The following is a 27,962-nucleotide window of genomic DNA, read 5'->3' as shown; positions in this document are numbered from 1 at the left end:
AAAAGGAGCCTCGTCTCTGGATCAGCCAATCAGCTCGCGGGACTGACGGAGCTGGCCGCCTAAATGGCCCAATGGCAGGCCGCGCGGACTCCAAACCCGCCCCTGACTCCGGGTGCCGTCTTGTGGGTGGGGACTCTCAACGCCACGCCCCGGGGGCGGAGCCAGGCGGCTGCCGCGCCGCAGCCGCGGAGGTAGGGGCGGGGCCGGCTCGGGTGTCAGAGACCGAGCCGCAGGTGGCGGCGGGCGCGGGGCTCGGCCGGAGCTCGGGAGGTGAGTGCTGTCCCCGGGACCCCCCGAATCCCCTGGCCCGCGCAGCCCCTCGTGCGCACCGCGCCCAGTAGCCCCGGAGGCCACTGGGGGCAAAGGCGCGGCCGGGCATGAGGGATGGCTAACTGGGGGTCGGGGGCTGCGCGGTGGGCCCCCCCCGCCTCTCCGTGGCCATCCTCGGGGGTCTGTGGAGGGAGATAGGGACCCCTCTCCAAGTCCCCCGTCTCCTGGCCTAGAACCGGAGCGTGCAGGAGGGTGGCTATGACGTGAGACCCCTCCCCAAATCCCTTTATTCTAAGCCTGGATCTGGGTGTAGGTTCCAGAGCTGCAAAGATGGGGGTGCCGCTCTCCCTCCAGCCTGGGACCCAGGACAACCGAAGTGGAGACCACTCTCAATTTCCCTCTTCCCAGCTCTGGTCTGCAGACCCCTGAGGACCGAGATGGAAGAAACCCCTTCCCTTTTTCTCCACTGTGAACCCTGATAGGCCTGGAGGAGGAAGCTGGGGGTCCCCGGGCCCCTGCTGTAGACTGCTCTATCCACGTCTCCTACCGCAAGGAAGAGGTGGGGGGCGTTTCACCGGCATCCTCTGCAGGGACCCCCAAAGTGGGAATTCTGGGGAGGGGGCGAGTGTGGGGCCCCTTGCCTAGCAGGGACTGGCCAGGCCAGGCCTGAAAGGGCCTGAAGCATGGACTTGGGGGTGGTCTCTGCCTCAGTGGGGGGTGGGCAGCAGCATCTGTTCTCGGGGATTAAAATAAATCGAGGTAAATTAGGATCTTGCCGGAGGCTGACTGCGAGTGGGGTGCGGAGGAGGGCTGTGGGGTGGGCGGCCCCTCCATCTGCCTCGAATCTGGGAGTTGCCTGCCCCAGCCGCAGTGGGGACCAGGAGGCAGCTTTGATGGACCTGCCTCCCTGGTGACCTTGGGCAGGTGACAGCACCTCTGTGAGCCTTGGTTTTCTCCTTCGAAAATGGGGATGAGGGCTTCAGAAGCCGAATTCTACAGATTCCAAAACCCACATGCCAAACGATAACTCCCCCCTTCGCTTAAGGTGTCAGTGGTTTGGGGGTGAGAGGGCAGTGGGTTTGGAGACCACCTGACATGACTTGCTGGCCTCCGAGCCTCAGTTTACTGCACTGCAAAATGGATTCGTGGTCACTCTGGCCTTGCTGGAAAGGCTATTCTCCCAGCCAGTAAAACACATTACCAAGCTGCAATGGTTGCAATGGGGGCTCCACCACCCTGGTCTTACCGGTGGGACTGCCTGGGGCACACCCTGACCCATATATTGTCACCCACGCCAGGGGCGAGCCAGTTCCTGGGTGGGGTTGTGGGTAGGAGGAGGTAGAAGCCACCAGGCCAGCCTGTCCCCTGACTGCGGTGGGCACAGGGGTGAGCTCGGGGCTGGGAGTCGTCCAACACCCCCAGGTTCAAACTGATTCTCCCCGTGTGTGGCTTTGCCCCCAGGGCCTTGGTGTATTCTTCTATGGAATGGGCTGGATCCCCCTCGGAAGATCAGAGGAGACGTGGGAAGATGGGAGCCCTGTAAATACAGACATGGTCATTATAATACTAATTACAATATTAGTGATCATAAATGGGGTCACAGCTGACCAGGAGCAGGGAGGAGAGAGAGGAGTCGGCCAGGGTGTTGCCAGCTGGGTCTCTAGAGCCGGGCAGTTAGGTACACAGTAGGTGCTCAATAGGTGTTTGCCAGATAGATGACAAAGAGGGAGGAGACTAGGGGGGGAGGACCAAAAAATTCCTGAGCTTGACAGCCTGGTCGCTGTGTGACATGGGGCCCGTGCCTCAGTTTCCCCATTGGGGTGATGGCCAAGATGAGACACTGCCTCGAAGTGCCACTGTGAGAATCAAGCCAGATTGTGTAAAGGTCACTGGTGGCTGGGCCTAGAAGGGAGGAGGCTCATGACAGGACGGGTCATTGAAACAGCATGGCCAAGAGGCTGGCGAGTCACTGGGAAGGAGCAGAAAAATCTCAAACTGGCCCCACTGTGCACAAACCGGAGTCTGGGGGGAGCACAATGTCAGGGACTGTTCCCTAGGTCCCTGGAGGCACCGAGGTCAGGGTAGGCCCAAGGTCACAGCACGAGGTCAGGGGCTCTGGACAGGTGGCTTGGAGCCAGCCTTCTTTGCTGACTCCATCCTGTCGTGTTCTGTCTGCTCCTGGGCCTGCTCACGTGCTCCACCCAGTGCAGAGCTGTAGGTTTTTGGGATTTGGTGCCGGGGAAGCAGGATCTGCACGCAGCAGCGCCTGGGGCTGTTGTCAGGCACCCCGTGGAGGACTCTTCTCTGCTTTGGGCAGCCAGAGGATGGGGGGCATCCTGGCCAGCGGACAGCCTGCTGTGTGACCTTGGGCAAGTCCCTGTCCATCTTTGTGCTCTGCCCTGGTGCTCTGGAGGCCGAGAGTCCTGGGTTCAAGCAAAGCCATTTTCTCCATCAGATACAGAGACTCCTGCGTCTTGGACACAATACTTTCAGAGGCCCATGACGAGGTTTTAACTTCTTTCAAAATCAGAAGGGAAAAAGATGAGCTTTGGGGGTCAAGGAATACATTTTAATACATAATATTAATATCGTCATCTCTGTGCCGATGCAATTTGTAACATATAGTTTAAATTCTTCTTCTTTTTTTTTTTATTAGAGGAAGGGGCCTGTGACAGTTTTCATGCGGCCTTGGGTTTGATTCTCAGCTGCACAGACAGGAGCCTGGACGCTCTCCTCTCTGAGCCTTGGTTCCACCTCTGTGAAGCGGGAATCATCGGTTCCCCCCCCCCCCCCCCGGGGTGGTGAGATGTGGAAAAGCTTAGCCCGGCACAGACGCAATGTGTGGCCTGCAATTATTTCACCATTGTGGTCATGATTATTATTTGCTGGGTAATAACAGCCCCAGGCTGGGAGCCCCAGGTTCAGGTGCCTCAGTTTACCCATCCATGGCTGGCCCCGTTCCAGGGAAGTCCCAGGGGTGCTGGCCTGGTGGGGGAGGTGAGGTGGCAGCTGGGCGGTAGGCGGGGCAGGGTGAGCTTCCTGTCCCCCACGCACACAGGCCTCCGCTTGGTTGGTGCTGACGGAAGTGGCAGGAGCCGCGTGGCCATCTCCTGGTGCCCACCCTGTCTGTCAGGGGCCCCAGCCCCACTCGCTGCCCTGTCCGGTGAGTTCGAGCCCTGTCTGGAGGCCCCCGTTGCCCTTCCTCACCCCTCTCAGGAACAGAAGGGGGGGCCCCCCGCTCTGCCTGGCCTGGGGTTTCCGAGAGAAGAAGCAGGTGTCATTTCCTGGGCCGGGCAGGAACCTGCGGCGGGGGGGGGGGGGGGGGGGGCTTCGCTCTGCCCCCCTGCCCTCCATTACAGTGGTGGGGCAGTAGAGGGGACCTGGAGACCCAGAACCACATGTGGTAGTGCGAAACAGGGGTTCTTTGGCAGACATGCCAGAGACAAAATCACAGTGACCCCGGGACAGTGAGTTACTTCTCTGTACCTCAGTTTCCTCATCTGTAAAGGTGGGACTGGGCCCCATGGTGTGGCTGTGAAGGTTGAATGAGCCGGTACCTGTTGGAGGGTTGGGTGCAGCGCGACACACATACTGGCCTTCAGTATATTGTGGGGGGAGGGGCCATCTAACCAGAGTTGTGAAAACAGTAGTGAGATCCTCGGTTTCTGGGGAACTTGGGCCCAGTGGCTCCTCAGATCCTCTAAGAAGCATCTTATAGCAGAACTTTCTCTACCTGTGCTGTCCAATATGGCAGCCACCAGCCCCATGTGGCTACTGAGCCCTGGGGCAAGGTTGGCCCAACTGAGGAGCTGGGGGGTTAATGGTATTTAATTTTACTTAGTTTAAAATTAAGTCACCACATGAGATTAGTGGTTCCCTTATCAGTCAGCACAGCTTTAAGGGATTTGGAGATTCTCAGGGCCTAAATCCTGGCCAGAAATGAAGACATGAGATGGGAATTGAGGGCTTTTCCCCCTTGGGATGTCAGCCCAGCATGCCCCCCCACACACACCAGACTGGGTTTCCTCAGGGACAGTGCCAGTGACAGTTTTCTTAGGGGCGCCAGCATTACCCAGTACAGGGTGGTCGTTGGGAATATTTGTGGCATCGAATAATTTTTTTGCCCGGTGAACTCCTATTCATGCTTCAACCCCCCAACTCCCCTGCCCCCTCCTTCGGTCAAGGCTCCCACAGTCCCTTCTTCCATTTGGCCCAGCCCTGAGCCTGCAGGACTGGTGTGTCTACATCCAGCTCTATACCCCTAGACTGGGGGCTCCTCAGGGACCAGACTCAGGACTGAATAATCTCACAGTCCCTGGCATTGTCCTTGCTATGTGGGCACATGGTGGTTGCTGGGTAACTTACAGAAGTCAAGGAACCTGGGGCCAGAGGATAATGGTTCAAATTAAACTCACTTTCAAGATTAGGTAAACTGAGGCTCAGTGAAGGCAGCCTTGTCCGAGGTCCTTGCTTGGTCCTTTCCTTGTGAGGCCCGAGGAGCTTTCCCATTTGTGGTCACAAGCCCTGTCCCAGCTGCCCCTGTGCCTCTTGGGCTCCCAGCTGCTGCTGAGCTGCCCGAGGGGTCATGAATTATGGATGAGGTCTGCGGGCTCCTGTGACAAGACCAGCCTCGAGAACGTGCCAAGGACACCAAGTGTCCCTCCTTTGCCAGGCGGCTTGGCCCAGCCCCTTCTGCAGGGAGGCCTGGACTCCCCCAGTAAGACCCCTTCTAGGCATTCCTTCTTGTTTTTCAGATGGGGAAACTGAGGCACAGAGCTGGATAGTGACTCAAACACCAGGTGACCACTGGCTTCTGGGAGTCAGGGTTGGGACTCATGGGGACACCACTGCCAGCTGGGTCATCGTGGTGAGGGGTGAGCTCTCCATTCCAGGAGTGTGCATGGGGTGGGAACTGTTGTAGAGGGATTTGGGAGACCCCAAGGGATCCTTGGGGACACTTCAGGGACCCCGACCCCCATGTGGCCGATCACAGTCCCAGTGTCCATCTCTCAGCAGACCCTTTCCCACGGGAGCTGCCCAGTGTGGAGCTGAGTGCTCAGGTCTTGATTCAGCTGGCCCAGGGTGCAAATCTACTCTCATTTCCTGGCTCTGTGACCTTGGCAAGTGGCTTCCCCTCTATGGGGGTGGGGGGGGAGCCTTGGTTTTCCCATCTGTGAAATGGCCCTGAGATTTTCTGCTTAGGCTGGAGCTCATCCAGTACTCTGCCCCCCCCCAGTGAACTCTTATTTGTGCTTGAAAGCCCCAACTCCCATGCCCCTTCCTCTAGACTAGGCTCCCCAGCCCCTATCCCTCTATCCAGTCCAGCTCTGACCCCACAGGACTTGGGGCATCCATATCCAGATCTGGCCTCCTAGAACGGGGGCTACTTGGGGGCCAGGCCTGGGGATGAATCATCTCAGGGGCCCTGGCATGCTCCCAGCCTTGGGGCTTTTGGTTCCTCCATCCTCTCTCTTCCTCCTCCACGGGGAGGACAATTGGAATTTCCCCTCCTTAGGCCCAAGCTGGCCATGGCTTTACAGCTCAGATTTGCTTCTCTCTTTGGACAGGCACTAAACAGGAGCCTGCGGGGGTCTCCACAGAGGGCATCAGGATGTCGTATTTTGGGGAACATTTTTGGGTAAGACCCACTTTTATTTTGATGGGGGCTCCTGGAAGGGCTGTGGGGCCTTTTATGGAGATGGGGGGACTTGGCAGCTTATGGGCAGAGCCTTGGATAGGTGGAGGGTCTGCGACTCATAGAAGTTAAAGTGGGAGGAGTCAGGCTGGGTTTGAATCTACACCCTCCGACTTCATGGGCTTTGTGACCTTGGGCAAGTCACAGCTTGAACAACAGGGAGACTAAGGCCCAGAGTAGTATTCTTTTATCTCAAATTGCCTGGTGAGAAAATGCAGCGTCGGGCCTTGAACCCCGGGGCCAGACTGAACTTCCAGGATCCAGGGTCATTTCAGCCAGGGAATTTCCACATCTTTCCGATCCTGGAGAGTTGGGGGGTTTCTTGACTTGGCCCCTAGTGGCACCCTCACCCCTCTGCCTTCCGGGTTGGGGACCACCCTCACCCCTCTGCCTTCTGGGTTGGGGACCCAAGAGGGCTGAGACAAATTTGTTTTCATTCATTCATTCATTCATTCCCTCCCTCCCTCCCTCCCTGCCACCACCACTCCACACCCAACCAACTGTGGAAGGTGCTGAGGCCCCCAAGAGGCTTCATCCTGGTTCTGACCCCAAGGAGCTCGCAATCTGGGAGACATAGAGCCAGCCAGAAATCTTCAGCCCTTCAGGGTCAGGGCTGGGCCCAGCCTTGGGGGAAACCAGAGGAGAGGTCAGGACATGGAGCCATGTTTCCTGTGGGCTTTGAGGGCTGAAATTTTCTAAGATGTAAGAAGGGTATTCCAGGCAGGGGGAACAGCCTGAGCGAAAGCCCAGAAGTGTGACACGGGTGACCAGTTGAGGGCACAAGGATGCCTCTTACAGGCCCATGCTAATAGGGAGCCACAGAAGATGTATGAACAGAAGAGTCTAGGAAGGACCAGGGCTGAAAGCCCCTTCCCCAGTAGGGCCCTGAGCTTGCTGAGAGGAAGCCTGTTGCTAGGCAACTGGTTGCCCCTGGCAACAGGCCCGTTCCCTCCCTTTCTCCCTCCCCAGCTGGGGCTCCTCTTACTGCCACTTGTTTTCTTAAAGGGGCCTCACCCCCCTTGCCACCTGCAGGGAGGGGGTGTGGGGAGAGGGCAGAGGGGGGATGGGGCCTGACCTCCACCTTCTGCCCAAGGGTCAGATTCCCTGGATTTGTCTCTGAATGGCTATGTGACCCCAGCAAGGTGCTGCTCCTCTCTGAGCCCCTTTTGGTGCCTCGATATAAGGGGGTTAACTGTTTGATGATCAGTCGTTGCCCACGTTTTGGAACCCTGACAACAGCACCTACATTTATTTTAAAGTCTGTTTAATGGCATGAGGCACCTACATTTATTTTAAATTCTTTTTAATTGCATGAGGCACGCAAGCTTGCTGCAGAAAATTCAGATCAGCAGAGAAAATAGAAACCACCCCCGAGGCACTCCCCACCCAAAGATAGCCTGGTACAGAGTGGATAAGGGCTTTGAGTTCAGCATTTGATTTGGGCTCTGCTGGGAGCCCTTGGGCAAGTGATTTTGTGTCTGCAAGCCTCAGTTTTCCCATCTGGGAAAGGGGATGAAATTCCTGCCTCCCTAGGTCTCAGGGAGTACCCTGGGATGTCTGTCACTGGCAATGTTTCTTTTAATCAGTTGTTTGTATCGGTGGCTCTTAGCTGGGTGGCACTGGTGCCCTGGCTGGCCTGAAGGAGGCTCCAGTTAGGGGAGAATAAGCCAGATAGGGATGCCCCAGTCCCGCTGGGCCAAGGCAGCCTGGAGGCATTGAGGGCACTGGGGAGCCATGGGCAAAGTATGAGCAGGAGAGGGATACGATCAAGCTGTGTTAGAAAGATCTCTCTGGGGTTGGCAGAGGGGCGAGACTGGAGTCCAGAGGTTCTGATAAGAGACACAGGCCCAAGACAGTCCCTCCTAGGACCCTCACTGCCAGCACAGCCTGGGAGAGGCAAATACCACTGGGGGCCTTGCCAGGTCTGGGAAGCGGGCCAGTGGTTGGCTCCAAGTCAGCCCCAGATGCTGGCCGGGGTGGCCGTGCCTGGTGCAGCCTTATCTGAGGATCCCCTGGGTGGGGCAGGCGGGGACTGCTGGGCCTGTTTGCTGAGCCCTCACCGCTGCGCAGGAAGCCCTGGGTTCAGCACTGTCCCAGCCTCATCTCACCAAGACCCTTGGGAGGTGGGTGCTGTCATTGTCCCCATTTGTCAGATGAGAAGACTGAGGCTCAGAGAGGTGAAGTCACGAGCTCAGAGTGACCCAGTGCATAAAAGGAGGCTCTGACGCATATTCCTGGGAAACTGGAGGGAGCAACGTTGCACATTCAGGGAGTGAGGGTCTGAGAAGGTTCCTGAAGGGGGTGGGCCTGGAAATGATCCTTGAGAGGTAGAAGGATTTGGATGGGTGGAAAGAGATGCAGCCTGCTGAGCCGGGTTGCAGGAACAGCCCAGGCAAAGGTGCGGTGGTAGGAAGGCAGAGCCTGTCTTTGCACTGCTAACCATTTTACTGGCGAGGCCAAGAAGACGCTGGGGGATAAGGTTGGAAAGACAATTTTGAGCTAAGGGCTTTGCATTTAAGCAGCTGGTGGGAAATAGGGAGCTATCAACAATTCTAGAATGAGGAGCGACCATTGGGAGATTTGAGCATCAGACTGTGTTGGGTCTGCCCGTCTTGGCCTCAGTTTCTCCATTTATGCAGCAAGAGGGGTTATCTGGTTGTGACTTCTGGCTTCAGCCTTCCGGTTTCCAGGTAAGTGGGAGGGTAAACTCGCCAGGTTGGAGGAGATTGAGGAAACCACTATTAACGCAGGACCTGCTTCCAAAGGGATCACTTCAGTGATTTGTGTTGGGAGTTAAATAATGCCAGATCGCTCCACAAGCTTCTTCTTTCGGCCCTACTCACAAGGCCCTGTTTGGTGCTAAAATGTCTCTAGTTCCTCAGACCCCAGCTGATTTCCCTTTTTGATGAGCAGCTCAGTGTTCAGACATGATGCCCTTCACATGTCACAGGATCTGGCTGGGATAAAAACAGTTATTGCTTTATTTTTTCCTATTCCTTTCATCATGGCATGGGGTCACAGGGCTCCCAGCTAGAATAATGGTAAAATTTGCCTCTTTAAGTCAATGTATTTGGAGAAAAAACGAGCAAACTTAACGCAAAATGTTAACTAATACCACAAATTAGAAAAAACTAGGGTTGCCTTTGGGGATTTGGGGAACCCTGATGTGGATCACCTTGGTGTTTAGTTCATCCTCATACGCAAGGTGGATGCTTCCGTCCCATCTTATCAAGGAGCCACTAAAAGTTCAGAGAGGGACAGTGCCTTGCCCAGATCACACAGCACAGCCCTGGCATCCCCCACCATGGTGACCCCAGAACTGGGAGGAAAGAGGCACCCGGGTAGAGGCACTGTTCCCACCAGCCCCAGATGACAGCAGAATAACTCATTTGTTCATTTATTCAACAAACTCAAATGCCCTTTTTGGCCCCACCCTGTACTGGACATTGCTGGGTCCTGAGAGAGGCATCAGACCCAGACTGTGCTCTGGGGTCTCAGAGAGGGTGTTTCCATGTTGAAGGGAACAGAAAACAGCGACTTACCCAACAGGGGTTATATTGGCTCACAAAGGTGAAACATTGTAGGGAAATGGGGCTTTCAGGCTTGGTTTGATCCAGTAACTCGACTCAACATACTTTTTATTCAGACTCCGTCAGGTTCAACTTCTTTCCAAATCTCAAGGTTTCCACTTGGCTTCCAATATCTCCTGTGCCCACATAATTACTCATTATGGAAAGGCACAGACAGAAAAACAGGGGAAGAGACTGATGAGACAGAAACAGAGGCAGAGAGACATAGAGAGACAGAGAAAGACGGAGACACAAAGAGACAGAGACAACAAGCGTTAAGAGAACATCTTCCCCTCAGCCATGGGACAAAACCTCCAGGCTGCTCTCTGATTGGGCCAACGTAAGGCCCATGAACCAATCGTTGTGACCTAGGGGATAGGCCACAGGCTGATTGGCTCAGGCCTGAAGCAATCACTGCTGCCAAGGGGTTGGGCTTCGGCTGGTTGGCTCCTCTGGCCACGCCCCCGTTGCTAGGCAACCGTGATGTCTCCTCCACCCCTTTACTCAGTCTCCGCCCCCATCCCCTGCAGGGTGAGAAGAACCATGGCTTCGAGGTTCTGTACCACGGCGTGAAGCAGGGGCCCATCTCCACCAAGGAGCTGGCCGACTTCATCCGGGAGAGGTGAGGTCCCCACGCCCCGCCCACCCCTGGCCACGCCCCACAGTCCATGCAGCCTCCTCTACCTCGTGGCCCCGCCCTGGCCCCTCCCCACCTCTCCCCTGCGCATCCCACTACGGCCACGCCACACCCAACCTGCTGGAATGTCCTCGAAACCAGCGGTTCTCAACACAGTCAGCCCCTATGCCCGCCTGTCAACCATTCCCAGGTTTCTGACGCCTCCTCCTGAAGAGATGATGATATGACCTACTTACAAGGGGAATTTTGAAAACTCAGTCTCATGCCCTGAGTATGATAAAACACATGCATGATGAAGTAACCTACGTTTCGGCGTGTAAATGCTCCGACATCCATATCCCAGAAGACATAAATTCAAATTGCAATACAGCCTTCTGCTCCCCAGCCGTTCACTAGCTGAACGCCCATTAAATCTGAGCGGAGTTCAAAAGATTATAACCAGGTTTTTCTCTCTGGATGTATAGTGAGACCCGTCCAAGCTGCACAGGACAGGGGCGTTCTTTACTTTGAGGGCCTTCAGCTCCTGAATCCATCCGCGATTGCCTGTGGTGCCCTGTGGGTGCCTCTATCACAAAATGCCTCCGTGGGTAGCTGGTTGTAACTGGGCGCATTGCTGCCCCGAACAAAAATCGAAGTTCTGTCAATCTGGGCGAAAATGTGAGTGGATATTAAGTAGGCGTTTAACAGTGTCTGTCCAGAGGGAAAAAGGAAATAGGAGTTCGCCTCCTGCAATTAAACGAGACAAGGCGTATCAAGCATTTATAGAATGTGCTCCAATTGTTTTTGAGCCGGTGCTACTACGGCTGTTCCTACCAGTCTTGTTTTTAAAACGTATTACTTACCTGCGCCCGTCATTTTCCAAGATGCCTCTCCCGGGCTGGGGACTCTACCATCCTCCTTGAGATGGGGAGACTGAGGCCCAGGGGGATGGAGCGTCTCCCAAGGATGCCCAGAACCTTCTGCATCTTTCCTCTGTTCTACTCAGGGCCACCATCGAGGAGACCTACTCAAAGGCGATGGCGAAACTTTCCAAGCTGGCCAGCAATGGGACCCCCGTGGGGTGAGTGGGCTGGAGCAGAGGCGGGGGGTCCCCAAGGCAGAAGGGTCCTGGGGTATCAGGAGTCTACTCTTGGGTGGACATCTCTTCACACAAGTGATATGTCGACTAGGGAGTCAACCAGCCCCTCCCTTAAGGGGCTAATTGGACCGAGGAATGTAATTCATTCATTCACTTACTACCTCAATCATTCATTCAACACATATTTACTGAGTACCTGTTGTGTGCCGGGCACCATTCTAGGTACTCGAGACCCAGCAGCAATCAAGACGAAATAAAGCCCCCAGTCACCTTCATGCCATGGTCATGCCATGTTACCTGTGGGGTGTGTGGCAAAACAGATGTTAACAGCAAAGACGAACAAAAGTCCTTTCCTGGGGTGGAAGCCTCTAGGAAGGGGATGAAATAGAAGCGTGAGAGGTCAGGTGCTTCCTCTGGCATGGGTTCCATGAGCTGAGACCTTAATAATGAGATGGCGCCAGCTACAGGGGTATCTGGGTCGGAGACGCTGGGAGGCAGCTCAGCCAGTGCAAAGGCCCTGAGGCAACCATGGATTCTGTATGTTCAAGGAAGAGCAAAGAGACTGGCATGGCTGCAGGGCCTGGGTGCCCTTGAGTATCAGCTAGGGCCTGGGTTTAAATTCCAGCTCTGATATTCATTTCCTAAGGGGCCTTGGGTGAACTCTGGAACCTCCTATGCCTCCGTTTCCCCATCTGTCCCAGGCCTGCCTTGTAGTTGTGGTGCAGGTGCTTAGCAGGGCCCAGCACACAGTAGGTGCCTGCTGTCTGAGGGGATCCCGGGGGAGGGGGGGTGGGCCTGCTGGACCCTGGGTGTGACCTGTTTCCAGGACCTTCGCCCCGCTCTGGGAGGTCTTCCGCGTCTCCTCAGACAAGCTGGCGCTCTGCCACCTGGAGCTAACGCGAAAGCTGCAGGACCTCATCAAGGACGTGCTCCGCTACGGTGAGGAGCAGCTCAAGATGCACAAGAAGGTGTGTGTTGGTGGGCACTACGCAGCCAGGGGGAGGGGGCACGGCAGTGGCTGGAAAGATCCCAGAACTTCTGGGGCCTTTGAACCCCCCGCTCCCGGTGTGTGCCTCTGAGAATCCTGTCAGTTCCACAACACCAAACCCAGGCTCCCACCCACCTGAGCACTGTCCAGTTTCGGACTCAGAACTCTGGACCAGGGCTCTGCACACTATGGGCTACGGACCAAATCCGGACTGGTGCTGTAAAGCCTGAGAGATAAGATGGTTTTTACATTTTTAAATGGTTGGGGGGAAGGGGATCAAAAGGAGAAGAAGATTTCATGACAGGTGAAAATTATGACCCTTGGATTTCAGTGCTAATAAATAAAGTTTGATTGGCCCCAGAGCCATACCCATTCCTGTTTGTTTTTTTTTTTAAGATTTATTTATTTATTTGAGAGAGCTAGAATGAGAGAGAGAGAGTACATGAGAGGGGGGAGGGTTAGAGGGAGAAGCAGGCTCCTTGCTGAGCAGGGAGCACGATGCGGGACTCGATCCAGGGACTCCAGGATCATGACCTGAGCCGAAGGCATTCGCTTAACCAACTGAGCCACCCAGGCGCCCCCCCATTCCTGTTTAAAAAGGGAGTTGGGGGGCGCCTGGGTGGCTCAGTCGGTTAAGTGTCTGCCTTCGGCTCAGGTCATGATCCCAGAGTCCTGGGATCGAGTCCCGCATCGGGCTCCCTGCTCAGCGGGGAGTCTGCTTCTCCCTCTGCCCCTCCCCCTGCTCGTTCTCTTTCTCTCTCAAATAAAGAAAATCTTTAAAAAAATAAAAATAAAAAGGGAGTTGTTAGTAGTTAATACTGTACACTTAAAAATGGCTAAGATGGTAAGGGGGCCTGGGTGGCTCAGTCAGTTAAGCATCTGACTCTTGATCTCAGCTCAGGTCTTGATCTCAGGGTCAAGAGTTTGAGCCCCGTGTTGGGCTCCACACTGGGTGTGGAGCCTATTTAAAAAAAAAAACGGCTAAGATGGTAGATTTCCTGTTATGTGTGTTTTACCATGTTTTTTTTTTCTTAAACTGGGGGACAAAGGGGCACCTGGGTGGCTCAGTCAGTTATACGTCTGACTCTTGATCTCAGCTCAGGTCTTGATCTCAGGATCATGAGTTCGAGCCCCGCGCTGGGCTCCATGCTAGGCGTGGAGCCTATTAAAAAAAAAAAAAAAATGGCTAAGATGGTAGATTTTCTGTTATGTGTGTTTTACCAAGAGTTTTTTTGTTTTTGTTTTTGTTTTTTGAAGAGAGGGAGAGGGGGTTGGAGGGGCAGAAGGAGAGAGAGAATTTTAAGCAGGCTCACACCCAGTGCAGAGCCCCACATGGGACTCGATCTTACAACCCTGAGATCATGACCTGAACCCAAATCAAGAGTCAGATGCTTAATTGACTGAGCCACCCAGGCGCCCCACCCTGATTTTTTTTAACTGGGGGACAAGGGGGGGGTGCCCAATGTGAAGCCTACTAAAAAAAACTGGGGGACAAGGAAGTTTTCTGTGGGTTGATACAGAATAATCTTGGGAATAGATTATTAAGCCAAAAAAGCTGTGAGTTAAACAGAGATTGTGCCTATTTGTCATTTAAAAAAAATGGGCTAGAACAAACGTATTTGCTGGTCTATGTGCCGATTATTTCTGGAGACCTATCAACTCCGAGGCAGAGGCCTGGGAGGCTGGGGATCAGACAGTGGGAGGTTTTTTCCTGAGCTCCCCCCTTAAAACTTCCTGCAATAGGAACCCTGTGTAAATATTCCCTCTTTAAAAAGTTAAAATTTTTGAAATTAATAGAATACTCATAAAAGGTACTCCATGGGACCGGGAACCCCACAGAGTGTTTGGGAAGCTGGAAATTTCACGTTGTGCCCCTGCGATCTGCTCCTGGGCGGGGGCTTCACATGCGACCCACACTCCCCCTTCCCCACCCCTGCAGTGCAAAGAGGAAGCCGTGGGCACCCTGGACGCTGTGCAGGTCCTCGCAGGCGTCAGCCAGCTCCTGCCCAAGTCCCGCGAGAACTACCTGAACCGCTGCATGGACCAGGAGCGGCTGCGGAGGGAGAGCACCAGCCAGAAGGAGATGGACAAGGTGGGCCCCCAGTCGTAGGGCCCCAGCTGCCGTGAGCCCTCGCAGGTCCAAGCAATGCACCGAGGGCCAGCAGGGCTGCCTGATGGGAGTATGAAAACATATCCCAGAGCACTGGTCATCAAACCTTCTGTGGTCATCACACCCTGGGCACCCCAAGAAGTTTACCTGCTGGAAGATGAGCCCCCAGGGGAAGAAATGCCCCGTGTGTCCCCTCCCGCCCCCATCCCCTCCCTGTGCCTCGTAGGCAGAGACGAAGACGAAGAAGGCAGCAGAGAACCTGCGGCGCTCGGTGGAGAAGTACAACTCGGCCCGCTCTGACTTTGAGCAGAAGATGCTGGACTCGGCTCTGGTAAGAACCAGGCATTGGGACCTGGGAGACCCACACAGTCCTTGGCCCAGGATCTACGGGCCTCGGAAGTCCAGAATCTCTGAAACCCTCGACTCCCCAGAGCCTTAGAATCACAGGTTTCAAGCCATGGGATTCTAGAGCCAGTTAGCTATTGGGATTGTTGTTGGCATTATTATTTCAAAAGCCAAAGCCTTTTTGTGCCTCAAAATGGGAACAGAGTTAGTACCTGCCTCGTAGAGTTTTTGTGGAGATTAAATGAGTCCCTACATGGGAAGTTTTCAGACTAGTACCAGGTGCATAGAAACCACTCTAGGTGGTATTATTATTTCTATTATTATTTAAAGATATATTTATTTATTTATTTATTTATTTATTTGAGGCGGGGAGGGACAAAGGGAGAAGGAGGGAGAGAATCTCAAGCCAACTCCACACTCAGCGCGGAGCCTGACGCAAGGCTCGATCTCACAACGCTGAGATCATGACCTGAGCCGAACTCAAGAATCTGCTGCTGAACTGACTGAGCGACCCAGGCGCCCCTATTTCTATTATTATTGACAAGGTTTTTGAACAGGGCAAGGCAGGGGCTAGAAGCCGGGAGTCTACTAGCAGCTCATGGTGGCTGAAAGACCTGGGTTCTGCTCCAGCCTCCATTCTTCACCAGCTATGTAACCTCTTTATGAGACACTGTACTTCTCTGGGACTCTGTCTACCCAAATGTATAAAAAAGCAGATTGGAATCTCAGGATTAGGAATCAGATTTTTTTCCTGACTTTGCAAGTGATAGAAAGTTGCAAATGATAGAAACCTTCATTCAAACTGACAAGGAAGATTGATTTATAGGCTCAGGGAACTGACAAGTTTGAGGGGAGAGCTTCAGGCATGGCTGGATCCAGGTACTCAAATGTTGGCAGGAAGTTGTGCCTCTCTGCTTTTTGAGTCTGTTTTTCTCCCTGGGGGCTTCACTCTCAAGTAGAGATGCCCTCCTGGGTGTGTGTATGGGTGTGTGTGTGTGTGTGTGTGTACAGCAAATTTGGTCACCAGCAGCCCCATATGAATCCCACCAACTCACTGACTCAGGGTATAAAAGTGTCTCATTTCCCATAGTTTTAGCAAAAGTCCCAGGGAAGACACTCTTTGGGGCTTCCCCACACCAGTCACTGAGGCCAGGGGGCTAGAACACTCTGACTGGTCAGGCTGGATCACCTGGCCACTCCTTGTGACCTCCACCTTCCCATTTTCCTCTCCCTTCCCGGCTCAGCGCTTCCAAGCCATGGAGGAGACCCACCTGCGGCACATGAAGGCACTGTTAGGCTCCTATGCCCACTCGGTGGAGGACACCCATGTGCAGATTGGGCAGGTGAGTGGCGCCAGGGGTGGGAAGCAAAGCAAAGGGTTCCAGGCAAGGGGCCCTGGCTGTACCCACTTACACACTTCATTCACCTGGCCCAGGTGCATGAGGAGTTTAAGCAGAACATAGAGAACGTCAGCGTGGAGATGCTCCTGAGAAAGTTTGCAGAGAGCAAGGGCACAGGCCGGGAGAAGCCTGGTGAGTTGGGACATCAGTGGGGGTCAGACTCAGGGGCCGCAGCTGCGGGGAAAGAACAAGACTCAGGGCGCCTGGGTGGCTCAGATGGTTAAGCGTCTGCCTTCGGCTCAGGTCATGATCCTGGGGTCCTGGGATTGAGCCCCGTGGCAGTCTCCCTGCTCGGTGGGGAGCCTGCTTCTTCCTCTCCCTCTGCTGTTCCCCCTGCTTGTTTTCCCTCTCTCTCTCTCTCTCTCTCTCTGTGTCAAATAAATAAATTAAATCTTAGAAAGAAAAAAAAAAAAAGAACAATACTCAAGAGGCAGGCACTGACCCTCCCTGCACCTTGGTGTCCTCATGAGAAAAATGGGCTGATGACAAATCTAATTCCGCAGCCCACACAGGAAAAGGATTTGATGTCCCATCTTTTTTTTTTTTTTAATATATCTTTTTTTTTTTTTAAGTAATCTCTACACCCAACGTGGGGCTCCAACTCATGACCCCAAGATCAAGAGTCATGTCCTCTTCCAACTCAGCCAGCCTGGGGTCCTTTGGTGCCCCATCTTAAATGTGAATCTCTTACAACCAGATACTAGAGAGGCCTTGAATGCCAGACCCAACTGTTCATACTTTACCCTGAGGGCCTAAGGGAGCCATTGAGGATTGTTGAGCAAAGGACCAATTTGAAAAAAATGTCCAGATGAGGGGTCGGGGAAGGGTTGAGAACAAAACTTTTGGGGTCAGATCTGAGTCTGGGTCTTTTCTTCATTGCTGGCTATGTGACCTTGGATGTTTGTCTTGACTTCTGTGAGTCTCAGTTTCTTCATCTATAAAGTGGGGATGATGATAATCCCCACCTAATGAAGTTATGAACGTTCAGTAATTTGATGCAGGTAAAGGGCAAAGTGTGTGCCTAGCATACAGTAGGCATTCAATAAATGCTGGTATACAGTTTATGTCCCCAGGTCAACCACTAACAACTGTCCTTAATCCCTCCTGTCTCTATAACTCAGCCCTGGCTCAGGCCATATCTTCTGGTGTATGGCCCCAGTCTTGCTCTAAACTGGCCACAGATCTGTCCTACCCTGCTCCTGCTCATGTACCCTCCATGGTTCCCCATCACCTTTGAAGAGAGTCCCAGCTCCTCATCTTGGCACTTGAGGTTCAGCCCACCGCACAGACTCATGGTCCATCCCCTGACCCACTCAAGTACCTGTGAGAAATGCTGGAAGTAAAAAAAGTAACTCAGGCATCACCCCCTCTGGTCCATCCCAAGAGGGGACCAGAACCCCTGGCCCATCCCCCTCATGACCATCTCTGGGGCTTGTTCAGCATCTCGGCTTGTGCACTGGACCCTGACTGGCCTTGAACTCAGACCCAGGGGCCATTGTGAGTCCAAGGGCGTGCTGCTCTCCTTCCCAGGCCCGGTCTCCCAGCCAGGCTGAGTTTCTCACTCTCTTCTATCTCAGGGCCTTTGGATTTTGAGGCGTACAGCGCGGCTGCCCTGCAGGAAGGCAAGTACGTCTGGGCCTGGATGCCCAGGCTGGACGGTGGGGATGAGCGAGGCAGATCTGAAGGGGAAGGGGGCACCCCCAGGGCTCAGCTGCACCCCCCCCATCTGTTCTCAGCAATGAAACGTTTGCGGGGAGCCAAGGCCTTTCGCCTCCCAGGACTGAGCCGGCGGGAGCGAGAGCCACCTGCAGCTGTGTGAGGAAACACCCCCTGCCCAGCCCTGGCCCAGGCTAGCCGGGGATCCCTTCCCCCTTTCCCAGGCTGTCCTATCCCAGAAGCTCGCTGCTGAGAATTCCTCTTCCAGGCTAGCCCAGGAGAACCTCTGTCCCAGGCTAGCTCAATATGCCCACTGCCCAACCTAGTCCAAAATTCTTCCTTTGCCATGGCTAGCCCTATCATTTCCCTGCCAAGGCTAGCCCCTACATTCCCTACCTTTTCAAGCCAGCCCTTCAGACTAGCTCCAGGGCTCCTTCCTCCCCTGCCAAGCTGTTTGAGAACACCCTGAGCTCAGCTAAGTCCAGACTCACAGGCCCCAGCCCCAGGCAAACCCCTGGGTCCCATCACCCGGGGGACTAGCTCAGGACAACATCGCAGCCCAGGGGCCGCCCCCAGGTGCCATGTCCAGCATTAGGGGTTGGGGGCGTGCAGATGAGGTGGGAGAGCAGAAATGAGCATCTCTTTCTCCACCCCCAGAGATTCCCTGGAGCCCGATTCAGGGGTGAGTACCATGGAAGGGGCTGGGCCGGGCTGCAAGTGGGAGGGGTTCAATCCCACCTCGGCCCCCAAGCCTGGAAGCCAAGCCTGGAGCTCAAGGCGCTCAGTCTCATCTCAGCTGCAAACTCCTGTGGGCCATGTGGGAGGGACTGATGTCCCCACTTAGCCTCAATTTGCCCGTCAGTCTCACCACCTCAAGACAGGCAGTACTGTTATTGCCGTTGGGGCTGTTTTTAGGTCTGAGTCAGGGCCCAGAGGTGGGAGGGTGCGTGGCAGGGTGAGAGGGGGAGGTTCAGTAGCGGGGAGCCTGACTCACTGCTTGTCCCCCTAGACGTGTCCAGAGGTGGATGAAGAAGGTTTCACCGTCCGGCCTGATGCGACCCAGAACAATATCCTCCTGGTGCCCCCTGGGGGCAACTGTTGGCACAGCAAGGACAAAGCTCTGCCCACAGTGATCCCTCCACTAATAGCGACCCTCTCTGTGTCCACCCTGCGGGGAGCTTGCGGTGTAGACGGAGCAGATTCAAATAAAGACACCTGCCCTGTGGGGTCAGGGCTGAGCAAGAGGGAGCGAGGAGGAGCCCAGAGGGCTTCCTGGAGGAGGGCGCACCAGCGTTGGGGTTTAGCATCTGAATGAGAGTTTGGTAGTGAAGGCTGGGCATGCTCATGCAAAGACTTGGAGCAAAAACACGGTGGCAAGGCCGGGAGGCGGCAAGTGGGGAGAGATGGGCTCGTGTAGGGCCTTGAAAGGTGTGAGCAGGAAGGGGCGGGTTTGAGGGCTGAGCCGAGGGAGACCCCCATGCTGGGATCTGCTTGGCCCCTTGACTGTGGCGCACGCACGGCGGAGCCCGCCCGCTTTTCCTCCAGTGACTCGGACTTCGATGATGAGGAACCCCGCAAGTTCTATGTGCATATCAAGCCTGCCCCTGCCCGTGCCCCGGCCTGCAGCCCCGAGGTGGCTGCTGCCCAGCTCAGGGCCACGGCCGGCAGCCTCATCCTTCCTCCTGCCCCAGGGGTGAGGCGTAGGAGGGGTATTCTGGGGGGGGGCGGGGGGGCTGGCGGGACGCACCTGGCCTGATGCCACCCACTTTGTCCACAGGGCACCATGAAACGCCATTCTGCACGTGAGCAGCCTGTTAAGGGGTCTTCGGTTTGGGGAGGAGCACATGGAGGGGAGGCTGGGCCTGGAGTGTGAGTGTGGGTTTGAATCCTAGCTCTGCTGTGTGACTTGCGGCAGGCTGCTTAACCACTCTGACCCTCAGTCTCTTCTTCTATAAAATGGGGTCATTATGAGAATTAAATGAGAGCTGAAGGAAGGAGCCGAGCCGGGAAAGAAGCCAAAACCTGGAGACAGGTTGGCTCAGGCTCAAATCCCTCTCTGCCTGACTTGCTGGTCACCTTGGGCAGCTGGCTGAATAGCCCTAAGCCTTAGTCTCTTGTTCTGTGGCTGGGGGGGGGGCGGGGGGAGAGGGGAATGGTAGGCAGGGTGACAGGAAGGCTCAGGGAGGTGCATCTCTTGTAGGGGACGCTGCTGGGAAACCACAAAGGCCTCGATCTGCCCCAAGAGCCAGCAGGTAAGTCCTACAGCAGTGGGACATCGGGCCAACATTGAGTGGGGGGACGGGGGCTGCCCCCAACTCCTCTTTCCTCCCCCGCTTCTGTCAGCCTGGCAGGGAGTTGAGGGCATGCTGTTTTTGAGGAACCACTTAGTCATTCATTCGATGAACATTTATTGAGCACCTGCTGTGTACTCGTGCTATTCTGAGTTCAGAGACGGATGACCAAGACAGGTCTTCCTTCTCAGATTTGCATTCTAGTGGCTCAGATTTTAGGAACAGCAAATAAGTTAGAGCATGTTCGATACTTCCAGGTGCTATGAAGAAACAAAGCAGGCAATGTGGGGGAAGATGCCAGTGGGCAGCTTCAGTTGAGAAGGTGGAGGCTGCTCTGGGCTGGGGGTGGGGGACTTTGAGTTGAGACTTGAAGAGAGCAGGATGTGGCCTCAGGGAGAGCCGGGGAAAACGAGAGCTCAGGACCAAGACCAGCCTGTGCAAAGGCCCTGAGGAGGGAGGAGGCATAGGAACGCTAGAAACCATCCCTCCTGTCCATCTCGTCCACAGCTGTGCAGAGAAGCTGCAGTCAGATGAGCAGTTTTCCAAGAACCTCTTTGGGCCGCCGCTAGAGTCGGCCTTTGACCACGAAGACTTCACAGGTGATGACGGTAGGGGGCTTCAGGGGCACAGGCTTGGCTGGCAGGAGGCTGGGTGGGGCCATTGCAAGGGTAGGTGGGAGGGTGGGCCAGGCTGGAGGGAGCATTTGGGGGGTCCTGTGTGGGTCACTGGTCAATGGGGTGGTGGGCGGGGCCACAGCGTGAGTGGGCGAGCCCTCTGTAGTAGTGTAGGTGACAGTGGGTGGGTGGGCGGAGCTTCCGCGGAAATGGAAGCGACCAGAGGGCGTGGCCTGATGGGTGGGCGAGGCTTTGAGTGGGCGTGGCCCGCAGGAGGAAGGACGGGGCCTCCATGTGGGCGGGGTCTGGAGCTGGCACCCCCCCCCCGCCCCCCCTCCAGGCTCCAGCAGCCTCGGCTTCACCTCCAGCCCCTCACCTTTCTCCTCCTCGTCGCCCGAGAATGTGGAGGACTCCGGCCTGGACTCGCCATCCCACGTGGCGCCTGGCCCCTCCCCGGATTCCTGGGTCCCCCGCCCGGGCACCCCACAGAGCCCACCTAGCTATAGGGCGCCGGCCTCCGAGTCGAGGGGGACACGGCCCCTGCCAGCGTCGGACTCGCCACAGCCCCTCGCCCCATCCCCGGGTCCCTGGGGGCTGGAGGCTGTGGCTGGAGGAGGTGAGTCCAGGAGTCAGAGTTATCAGAGCCCTGGGTGGGGACGACTGAGCACCTACTGTGGCCAGGGCCTGAATGGGGTGCTGGGGACACAGCCCAGAACCCTCACCCTTGCAGGGACAATAATGAAATGGATATTGAACAAGGTGGAGGTGGCAGGTGCCTGGTGAGGGCTCAGAAGGTTGGAACCTCCCTGAGGAGGTGACCTCTGAGCTAAGAGTTGATGGAGGTGAGGAAGGAGCCGTTTGGACACGGGGGGGCACGGTCTTTCCAGCCTAGAGCACATCCTGTACAAAGGCCCTGGGGTGGTAGCTGACAAGGCCCTCTGAGGAACCGCTCGGAGGCGGGTGAAGCTGAAACAGAGTGATGACAGGGAAAAGGAGGGAGAGGAGGGAGATGGGCCCGAGCAGGGCCTGGTAGTCTCTGGGAATGATGTGAGTTTTACCCTAGCAAGGCCTGAGCCACAGAAGGGGGGGGCTGTGAGCAGAGCAAGGGCGGCATGTGACTCAGATTATGGGCGCCCTCTGTCCACCTGGGGGTGGGAGCTGGAGACCGGGGAGGTGAGGTGAGTGAGTCTAGGGAAGAGGTGATGGGGTAACAGTGGGGAGAAGCGGGCACGCAGACACATTGGGTGAGAGCAGAGGGGTCGGGGTAGAGCGTAGGAGGGCAGCTGGGCATTCTTCCAGGGAGGGCCAGAAGGGGCAGGGAATATGGGGCGGAAGTAGCCGGAGTGGGGGCATGTTGAGACTGGGCCTTTAGATGTCAGGTGGCCAGTGGACCCTGAGTTTGGGGGGGAGGCCAGATTGGAGCACCCCATGGGCAGCTGTGTGAAGCAGGAGGGGAGGCCTCCCGGGAGAGGGGAGGGCCCAGGGTGAGCTGGGACAGGGCTGCAGGTCGGGAGGAAGAGGCCAGTGGGGGGGAGGGGGGCCTGAATCAGAGGGCTGTGACCCCATGAGGTCCCCAGCAGTGGCGACAGGGCTGCTTGGCACCATCCTTGATTAGAGAAAGAGCCGGTTTGGAGTTGGATCATGGAAGTTGCCAGGGATGTGAGTGTGGAGCATGTGAGGAGACTAGTCAAGTGCGGGTGTCTGAGCTTCCCTATAGAACTGGGGTTCTCCACCAGGCCGGTTCTGCCCCCTAGGGGACACTTGGCAATGTCACCGCTGATCTTAGCTTGCCACTACTAGAGGGATGGGTGCTACGAACACCTGGCTGGTGGAGGCCAGGGATGCTGGTCGGCACCCCACAGTGCACAGGACGACCCCCCCAGAGATTGCTCGGGCCCCCAGTGTCAGCAGTGCTGTTGAGAAGCCCTGGGCTAGAGGGGAGCACACCTGGGGTGTGGGCGGGGGGCGAGCAGGCAGCCGTGGATGGAGCCGACGGGGCACCTGAGTGTTAGGCAGTGATCAGTGACCTTCGCGGGTGAGACTCAGACGCGGGCCAGAGTCGGAGGCTACGTCGTACTCATACTCGGGGAGGATGAAGGTCACAGAATCACTGATGTTGGATAAAAATCCTCTGCCAGTCCCCCCACCCCCCGCCCCTGGAGCCGCGCCTGCCTCCCGAGCATCCGGAGCATCCAGCGCTTGCTCACGTATCCCCAGTAACCCCTTCCTGGGCCATCAGTCCAGTGTCGGGGGGCTCAGGGCTGTGGATAGCCTCTGCAGGCCTGTCCGGCACTTTCTCTGCAGCCCCGAGACTTCAGCCCCAGGGGGTCTCCCCCGAATAAGCCCGACTCCCAGTTTTGGGGAGAAGTTCCTTCTCCGGGCAGGCCCGAGAGGCCCACGGCAGCATCTCGGCTGTACGGCTGTCTGTCTGTCACTCCCTCCCCAGACCCGATGCCCGGGCCCGCTGACCCTGCAGCCAGAGACGGCCTGGCGGCGCCCCCCCGGAGAGCCCGCACCAGGAAGGTGTCCTGCCCCCTCGCACGCAGCAACGGCGACCTGGTAGGGGGAGGGCGCGCGGCAGGAGCGGGGCTGGGGGCGCCTCTGGTGGGGGGCGGGCAGCATCAGGGTGCTGCTCCCGGGCCGTCATAGCCTGGCCTGTCTCCCTCCCCAGTCCCGGTCTCTGAGCCCCTCCCCGCTGGGCTCCTCCACTGCCAGCACGCTTTCGGACCGGCCCGGCTTCCCATCACAGACGGCACATGGTATGGTGGGGAGGCCCCGGGCCCCTCTCTGGGCCTCGCTCTCACCCTCTCTGGTGCTGGGTGGGTGGCTAAGTGAGGCGTTGGCAGAAAGTGGGTTCTGGAGTCTGGGACCTGTGCTCACTCTGTCTGTCCCCATTCCCTCCCGCCCCCACCAGGAATCTCCCGGGGACCCAGCCCTGTGGTCCTGGGCTCCCAGGATGCCCTGCCTGTGGCTACCGCCTTCACCGAATACGTCCATGCCTACTTTCGAGGCCACAGCCCCAGGTACGCAGTGATGGGGGGACAGTGCCAACGAGGACGGGGACAAACAGGACTCTCTGGGGCCTCTGGGTCTAGGTTCCGGGAGAGACAGCCTTCAGGTGTGTTCCTTGATCTGCTTTACTGTGGAAGGGCCTCGATCTCTGAGCCAAGCAACCAGGCCCCTGTCCTGAGGGCAGTGGGAACCACGGAGGGTGTTAGAGCAAGGGCGAGGCCTCGTTGTGACCACAGGTTAGCAGCTCTTCTGAGGCTGCTCTGGGCCTCACACTGAAGGGAGCAGGACCAGAGGCCAGGCCCTTGGAAGACTGGGTTAAGGAGGAGTTGAGGGGCCAGGAATAATCTGGGGGCAGCGCCCAGCAGGGAAGACCTTAAGATCAAACCACAAATGGGAGACTATTAGGCCTGAAACCCAAGGTGAGGACAGTTCTATAACTGAATGTTTTGCTTTGAGCTTCCTGGTGGCCTAGGGGTAAAGAGAGCTAGGGAGGGGGACATTCCTGCCTCCCTCAGCCCAGTGTGGTTTCTTCCTGGTGCCTGGATTGCTGTCCAGGCAAGGACGCAAGGAGCTGACGTTGGGAGTGAGGACGCTGGGCACGGTCAGGGCCTCGCTTCTTCTGAGGGGCTTGGGGAGCCACAAGCTGCAGTGGGGCCGGGGGAGCCCCGAGCCAACACCCAGTCTCCTCACCGCCCCCAACCCCAGCTGCCTGGCTCGAGTAACTGGGGAGCTGACCATGACCTTCCCAGCTGGCATCGTGCGTGTGTTCAGTGGGACCCCGCCCCCACCTGTCCTCAGCTTCCGCCTCGTGCACACGTCCGCCATTGAGCACTTCCAGCCCAATGCCGACCTGCTCTTCAGGTACTGGAGGACGAGTCGGGGGTCAGAGGCAGGGGTCCCAGAGGCTGGTGGGGTCCAGGATCTCCCCGCCTGTGAGTTTGGGCTCTGCCTCCTGGGATGTGCTGTGCGGCCCTGGGCAAATCACTCTCCCTTCTGGACCTCATTGTTCTTTTCTTCTCCGTGTCCCCCCACACCCCCCCCACCTCCTGGGGCCCATGCTTGACTGGGCCCAAGGGGAGCCAGGGAATCCGCCTCTGCAGGAAGCCCTTGGGGTAGGTTGGACGCTGAGAGCCTTGGGAAGGTGTCACCCAAGGGTTGGGGTGATTATTCCTGGTCTCTGTAGCGACCCCTCCCAGAGCGACCCTGAGACCAAAGACTTCTGGCTCAACATGGCGGCTCTGACCGAGGCCCTGCAGCGCCAGGCCGAGCAGAATCCAGCCGCCTCCTACTACAATCTAGTGCTGCTGCGGTACCAGGTGGGCCGCGGGGAGACAGGGCAGAGGGCGCAGGGAAGGGCTTGGGGCTGGGCAGGGTGAGCGGGCCGCGGACGCGGAGGCCAGGGGTAGAGAGAGCAGAGTGAGCTGGGGGGGTAGGCAGTGGGGGGGGGGCAGGCCCCCATCAGTGCAGGTGGCACCATTGTATAAATTAGGAGAGGCCCCATCCCAGGAGCCTGCGCCGGCACCCTGGCCGCAACTCTGTCAGAATGAGGCGCTCTCTTGCCCTCTGCTGGAAACGTGGTGTCACACAGACTCTGATCGAAAGCATCTCTGAGGCAGAAGGAAGAGGCTCCGGCGGGGTGGTATAGGCAGTGCTGAGTCGGGTCTGAGAGACTGCGAGGCAGGGTCCGGGGGTGGGGTTGAATAGTGTGTGGCGCGGCAGGACAGGACGGCCTAAGCTGTGTCCCCTCTCCTGTTCTCGCTCCTCCTAGTTCTCCCGCCCAGGTCCGCAGTCTGTGCCCTTACAGCTGAGCGCCCACTGGCAGTGCGGGGCAACCCTCACTCAGGTCTCGGTGGAGTACAGCTACCGGCCCGGCGCCACGGCCGTGCCCACACCACTCACCAACGTCCAGATCCTGCTGCCTGTGGGGGAGCCTGTGACCAACATCCGCCTACAGCCAGCCGCCACCTGGTGAGGGCGTGCGGGAGGCCAAAGGAGGCTCGGCGGTGACCCTAGAGCCCTCCCAGACCTCTCCTTGATGCAGCAGCTAAAGGGTCCACCATAGGTCTGACCATTCAGCATGAGCATCCCTTGCTTAGACCTAAGGGTGACATTATTAGCAATAATAATATCGGACACCAAGAGCTTCCTGTGTGTCGGGCGTGGTCCACGTGCTCTATATACATGGACTGGCTCAGGGCTTCTAGCAATCCCTTGAGGTGTGGACCGCCATCATTCCCCTTTGTGGAGGGGGGACGGAGGCAGAGGGAGGCTAAGTCACTTAATCGGCCGTCACACCAGGATTTGAACCCAGCTGCCCACTCTCTGCCCTGGGCTCTTAGTCACCCCACAATGTTGCCTTTGTTTTGTACAAAAGGTAGAAACTGCCACAAAGAAGCCAGACTTGAAGGACTAAAAATGCTGCAAGGCTGTGGGGTCCTCGGGGGCCAGCTGCTCCATACCCCACGTCCATTTTGCAGATGGGGAAACTGAGGCAAGGGAGAGGACCTGGCTTGCTGGGGTCATGGAGCTGAGAGGTGACCGAGCTGGGACCCTCGGCTCCCAATGTCCTCTCTGGGAGAGACCTGACCAAGCTTTTCTTGATGCCAGGAATCTGGAGGAGAAGCGACTTCTTTGGAAGCTGCCAGATGTGTCTGAAGCAGGGGGTGAGTTATGGTTGTGCGTGAGATCGCAGGGGGTTCGGGTGGGAGGGGCTTGTTTAAAATGAGAATTGGGGATGTGCTGGGGAGAAGTGTAGACAGGGAGGAAAGCTTAAAAGGGCTTTGACAAAGCTGTGGGAGAGGACGAGGTGGGGGGGGCAGCCATAGCAAGTACAAAGGCCCTGAGGCAGGACTCCTTTGCAATTTACACATAGCCCTGAGGGGCCAAAGGAAAGGGGGGCAGGGGCAGGGGCACAAGAGGAGGTCAGAAGAGATGGACAGAGGCCACAGATCTAAGGGTTTGGGAAGAGCCCGGGTCCCAACAGGATGGGGGCTGAGGCTGGGGCACGGCTGACCTCAGGCCTCCCCAGGCTCTGGCCACCTATCTGCCAGCTGGGAGCCATGCTCAGGCTCCAGCACACCCAGCCCTGTGGCCGCTCAGTTCACCAGCGAGGGGACCACTCTGTCGGGCGTGGACCTGGAATTGGTGGGCAGTGGCTACCGCATGTCGCTTATAAAGAGGAGGTTTGCCACAGGTACTCTCCCCCCCCACCCTGCCGCTGCCCACCCCTGAGGCCAGGACCATGCCAGGCCCTGAGCTCCACCCCCTGCTTCTGCCAAGGTGCCGGGGGAGGGGGGTGGCGGGGGCATCTGGGGTGTGTTTGGGAAGCTTGGTGGGGGTTGGACCCTGGAGGCCCAGGATGGTGGGCGCGAGTGGGGAGGGTCAGTCAGGGCCGCAGTGGGAGGTCGAAGGGCCCCTGTAGGGTGTCCTTGCGAGGACCCAAGGCAGGGGGCCAGAAGCCGCACGGCCACACTGCCCCCAGCCCATTCTCCTGCCCCCGCAAGGGGCTGCTGGGGCCCATGGGGCAGTGGGAACAGTGAGTTACAGGGGTGTTTGGAGGAGGATCGGGAGATCCCAGGGTCGGGCAAGGGACGGCCCTCCCTTCCTCCCCACTCACGGCGCCACCCCCACAGGGATGTACCTGGTGAGCTGCTGAGCCTGCAGAGGCCCCCAGCTCTGCACTGTGTCCTGGTGCTCGCTGACTGATCCCTGCCTTCCTGCCGGACCCTGGGATCCCACCCTGGCCTCCCTCGGGGCCCTGACTCCGTGGAGAGGAGCCCCACACCCAGCCTGGCTGAGCCGGAGATTCCCTCCTGCTCAAGCCAATTCCCATGCAGGTCCTTGGACTTTTAATGTTCTTTGAATAAACTTTATTTTCTAATAAAATAAATAAGCCTTTTCCTGCTCCAGGAAATTTCCTTCACGGTGCCAGAGAGGAGAGGAAGGGAAGATGGATGGGTGGGGAAGATGTAATATCCTTAATGTTCCCCGTCGTCCCCACCCTCCCCCCACCCAGCCTGTGCAAGGTGGCACCAGGGGGGAGAAAAAGCCAGCATGGACACCCCAAGCTCCATGGACATCTGAGCTCTGTGAGGAGCTGGTGGAAGGGGCAAGGACTAGAGCAACCCAGAGGGGGATTCAGACTCTTCCTAAGGAGAGGGCTTTATGCATGGGGCTCTGAAGTATGAATAAGAGTTTGCAAGATGGGGTTGGGCATCCCAAGCAAAGGAATGGGGAGTTGTGAGTTCTGAGAGGAATCCATTAGTCAATCCACAAACATTGATTGACTACCTACTGG

The 27,962-nt window shown here is 56.9% G+C and overlaps 1 protein-coding gene across 16 annotated transcripts; it reads left to right on the top strand.

Annotated features, from left to right (window-relative positions):
• Positions 1 to 169: 169 nt before the first annotated feature.
• Positions 170 to 27,562, top strand: FCHO1 (FCH and mu domain containing endocytic adaptor 1). Of its 16 annotated transcripts, none has more exons than XM_078053700.1 (29): positions 178 to 270; positions 5,025 to 5,069; positions 5,287 to 5,390; positions 5,838 to 5,908; positions 10,065 to 10,156; positions 11,157 to 11,231; positions 12,076 to 12,217; positions 14,177 to 14,329; positions 14,574 to 14,678; positions 15,937 to 16,035; positions 16,128 to 16,224; positions 17,670 to 17,714; positions 17,829 to 17,907; positions 18,406 to 18,430; positions 18,758 to 18,815; positions 19,263 to 19,441; positions 19,526 to 19,550; positions 19,949 to 20,000; positions 20,547 to 20,638; positions 20,994 to 21,269; positions 23,100 to 23,212; positions 23,325 to 23,412; positions 23,568 to 23,676; positions 24,371 to 24,526; positions 24,849 to 24,981; positions 25,434 to 25,633; positions 26,273 to 26,328; positions 26,684 to 26,858; positions 27,298 to 27,562. In XM_078053700.1, the coding sequence occupies exons 4-29, from the start codon at positions 5,882 to 5,884 to the stop codon at positions 27,368 to 27,370; spliced, it is 2,724 nt and encodes a 907-aa protein (XP_077909826.1). In that variant the 5' UTR covers positions 178 to 270; positions 5,025 to 5,069; positions 5,287 to 5,390; positions 5,838 to 5,881; the 3' UTR covers positions 27,371 to 27,562. The 16 variants fall into 16 exon arrangements, with proteins under 16 accessions (XP_077909880.1, XP_077909826.1, XP_077909867.1 ...); XM_078053741.1 differs by lacking the exon at positions 5,287 to 5,390 and adding an exon at positions 3,329 to 3,433 and having other exon boundaries at positions 183 to 270; positions 5,025 to 5,144; XM_078053714.1 differs by having other exon boundaries at positions 226 to 270; positions 5,284 to 5,390.
• Positions 27,563 to 27,962: the final 400 nt, after the last annotated feature.

The sequence above is a fragment of the Halichoerus grypus genome, chromosome 1 (genome assembly GCF_964656455.1).
Source record: "Halichoerus grypus chromosome 1, mHalGry1.hap1.1, whole genome shotgun sequence".
Taxonomy (NCBI): domain Eukaryota; kingdom Metazoa; phylum Chordata; class Mammalia; order Carnivora; family Phocidae; genus Halichoerus; species Halichoerus grypus.
The sequence above is the reverse complement of the archived record's forward strand: the minus strand, read 5'-3'. Positions and strand labels throughout refer to the sequence as shown.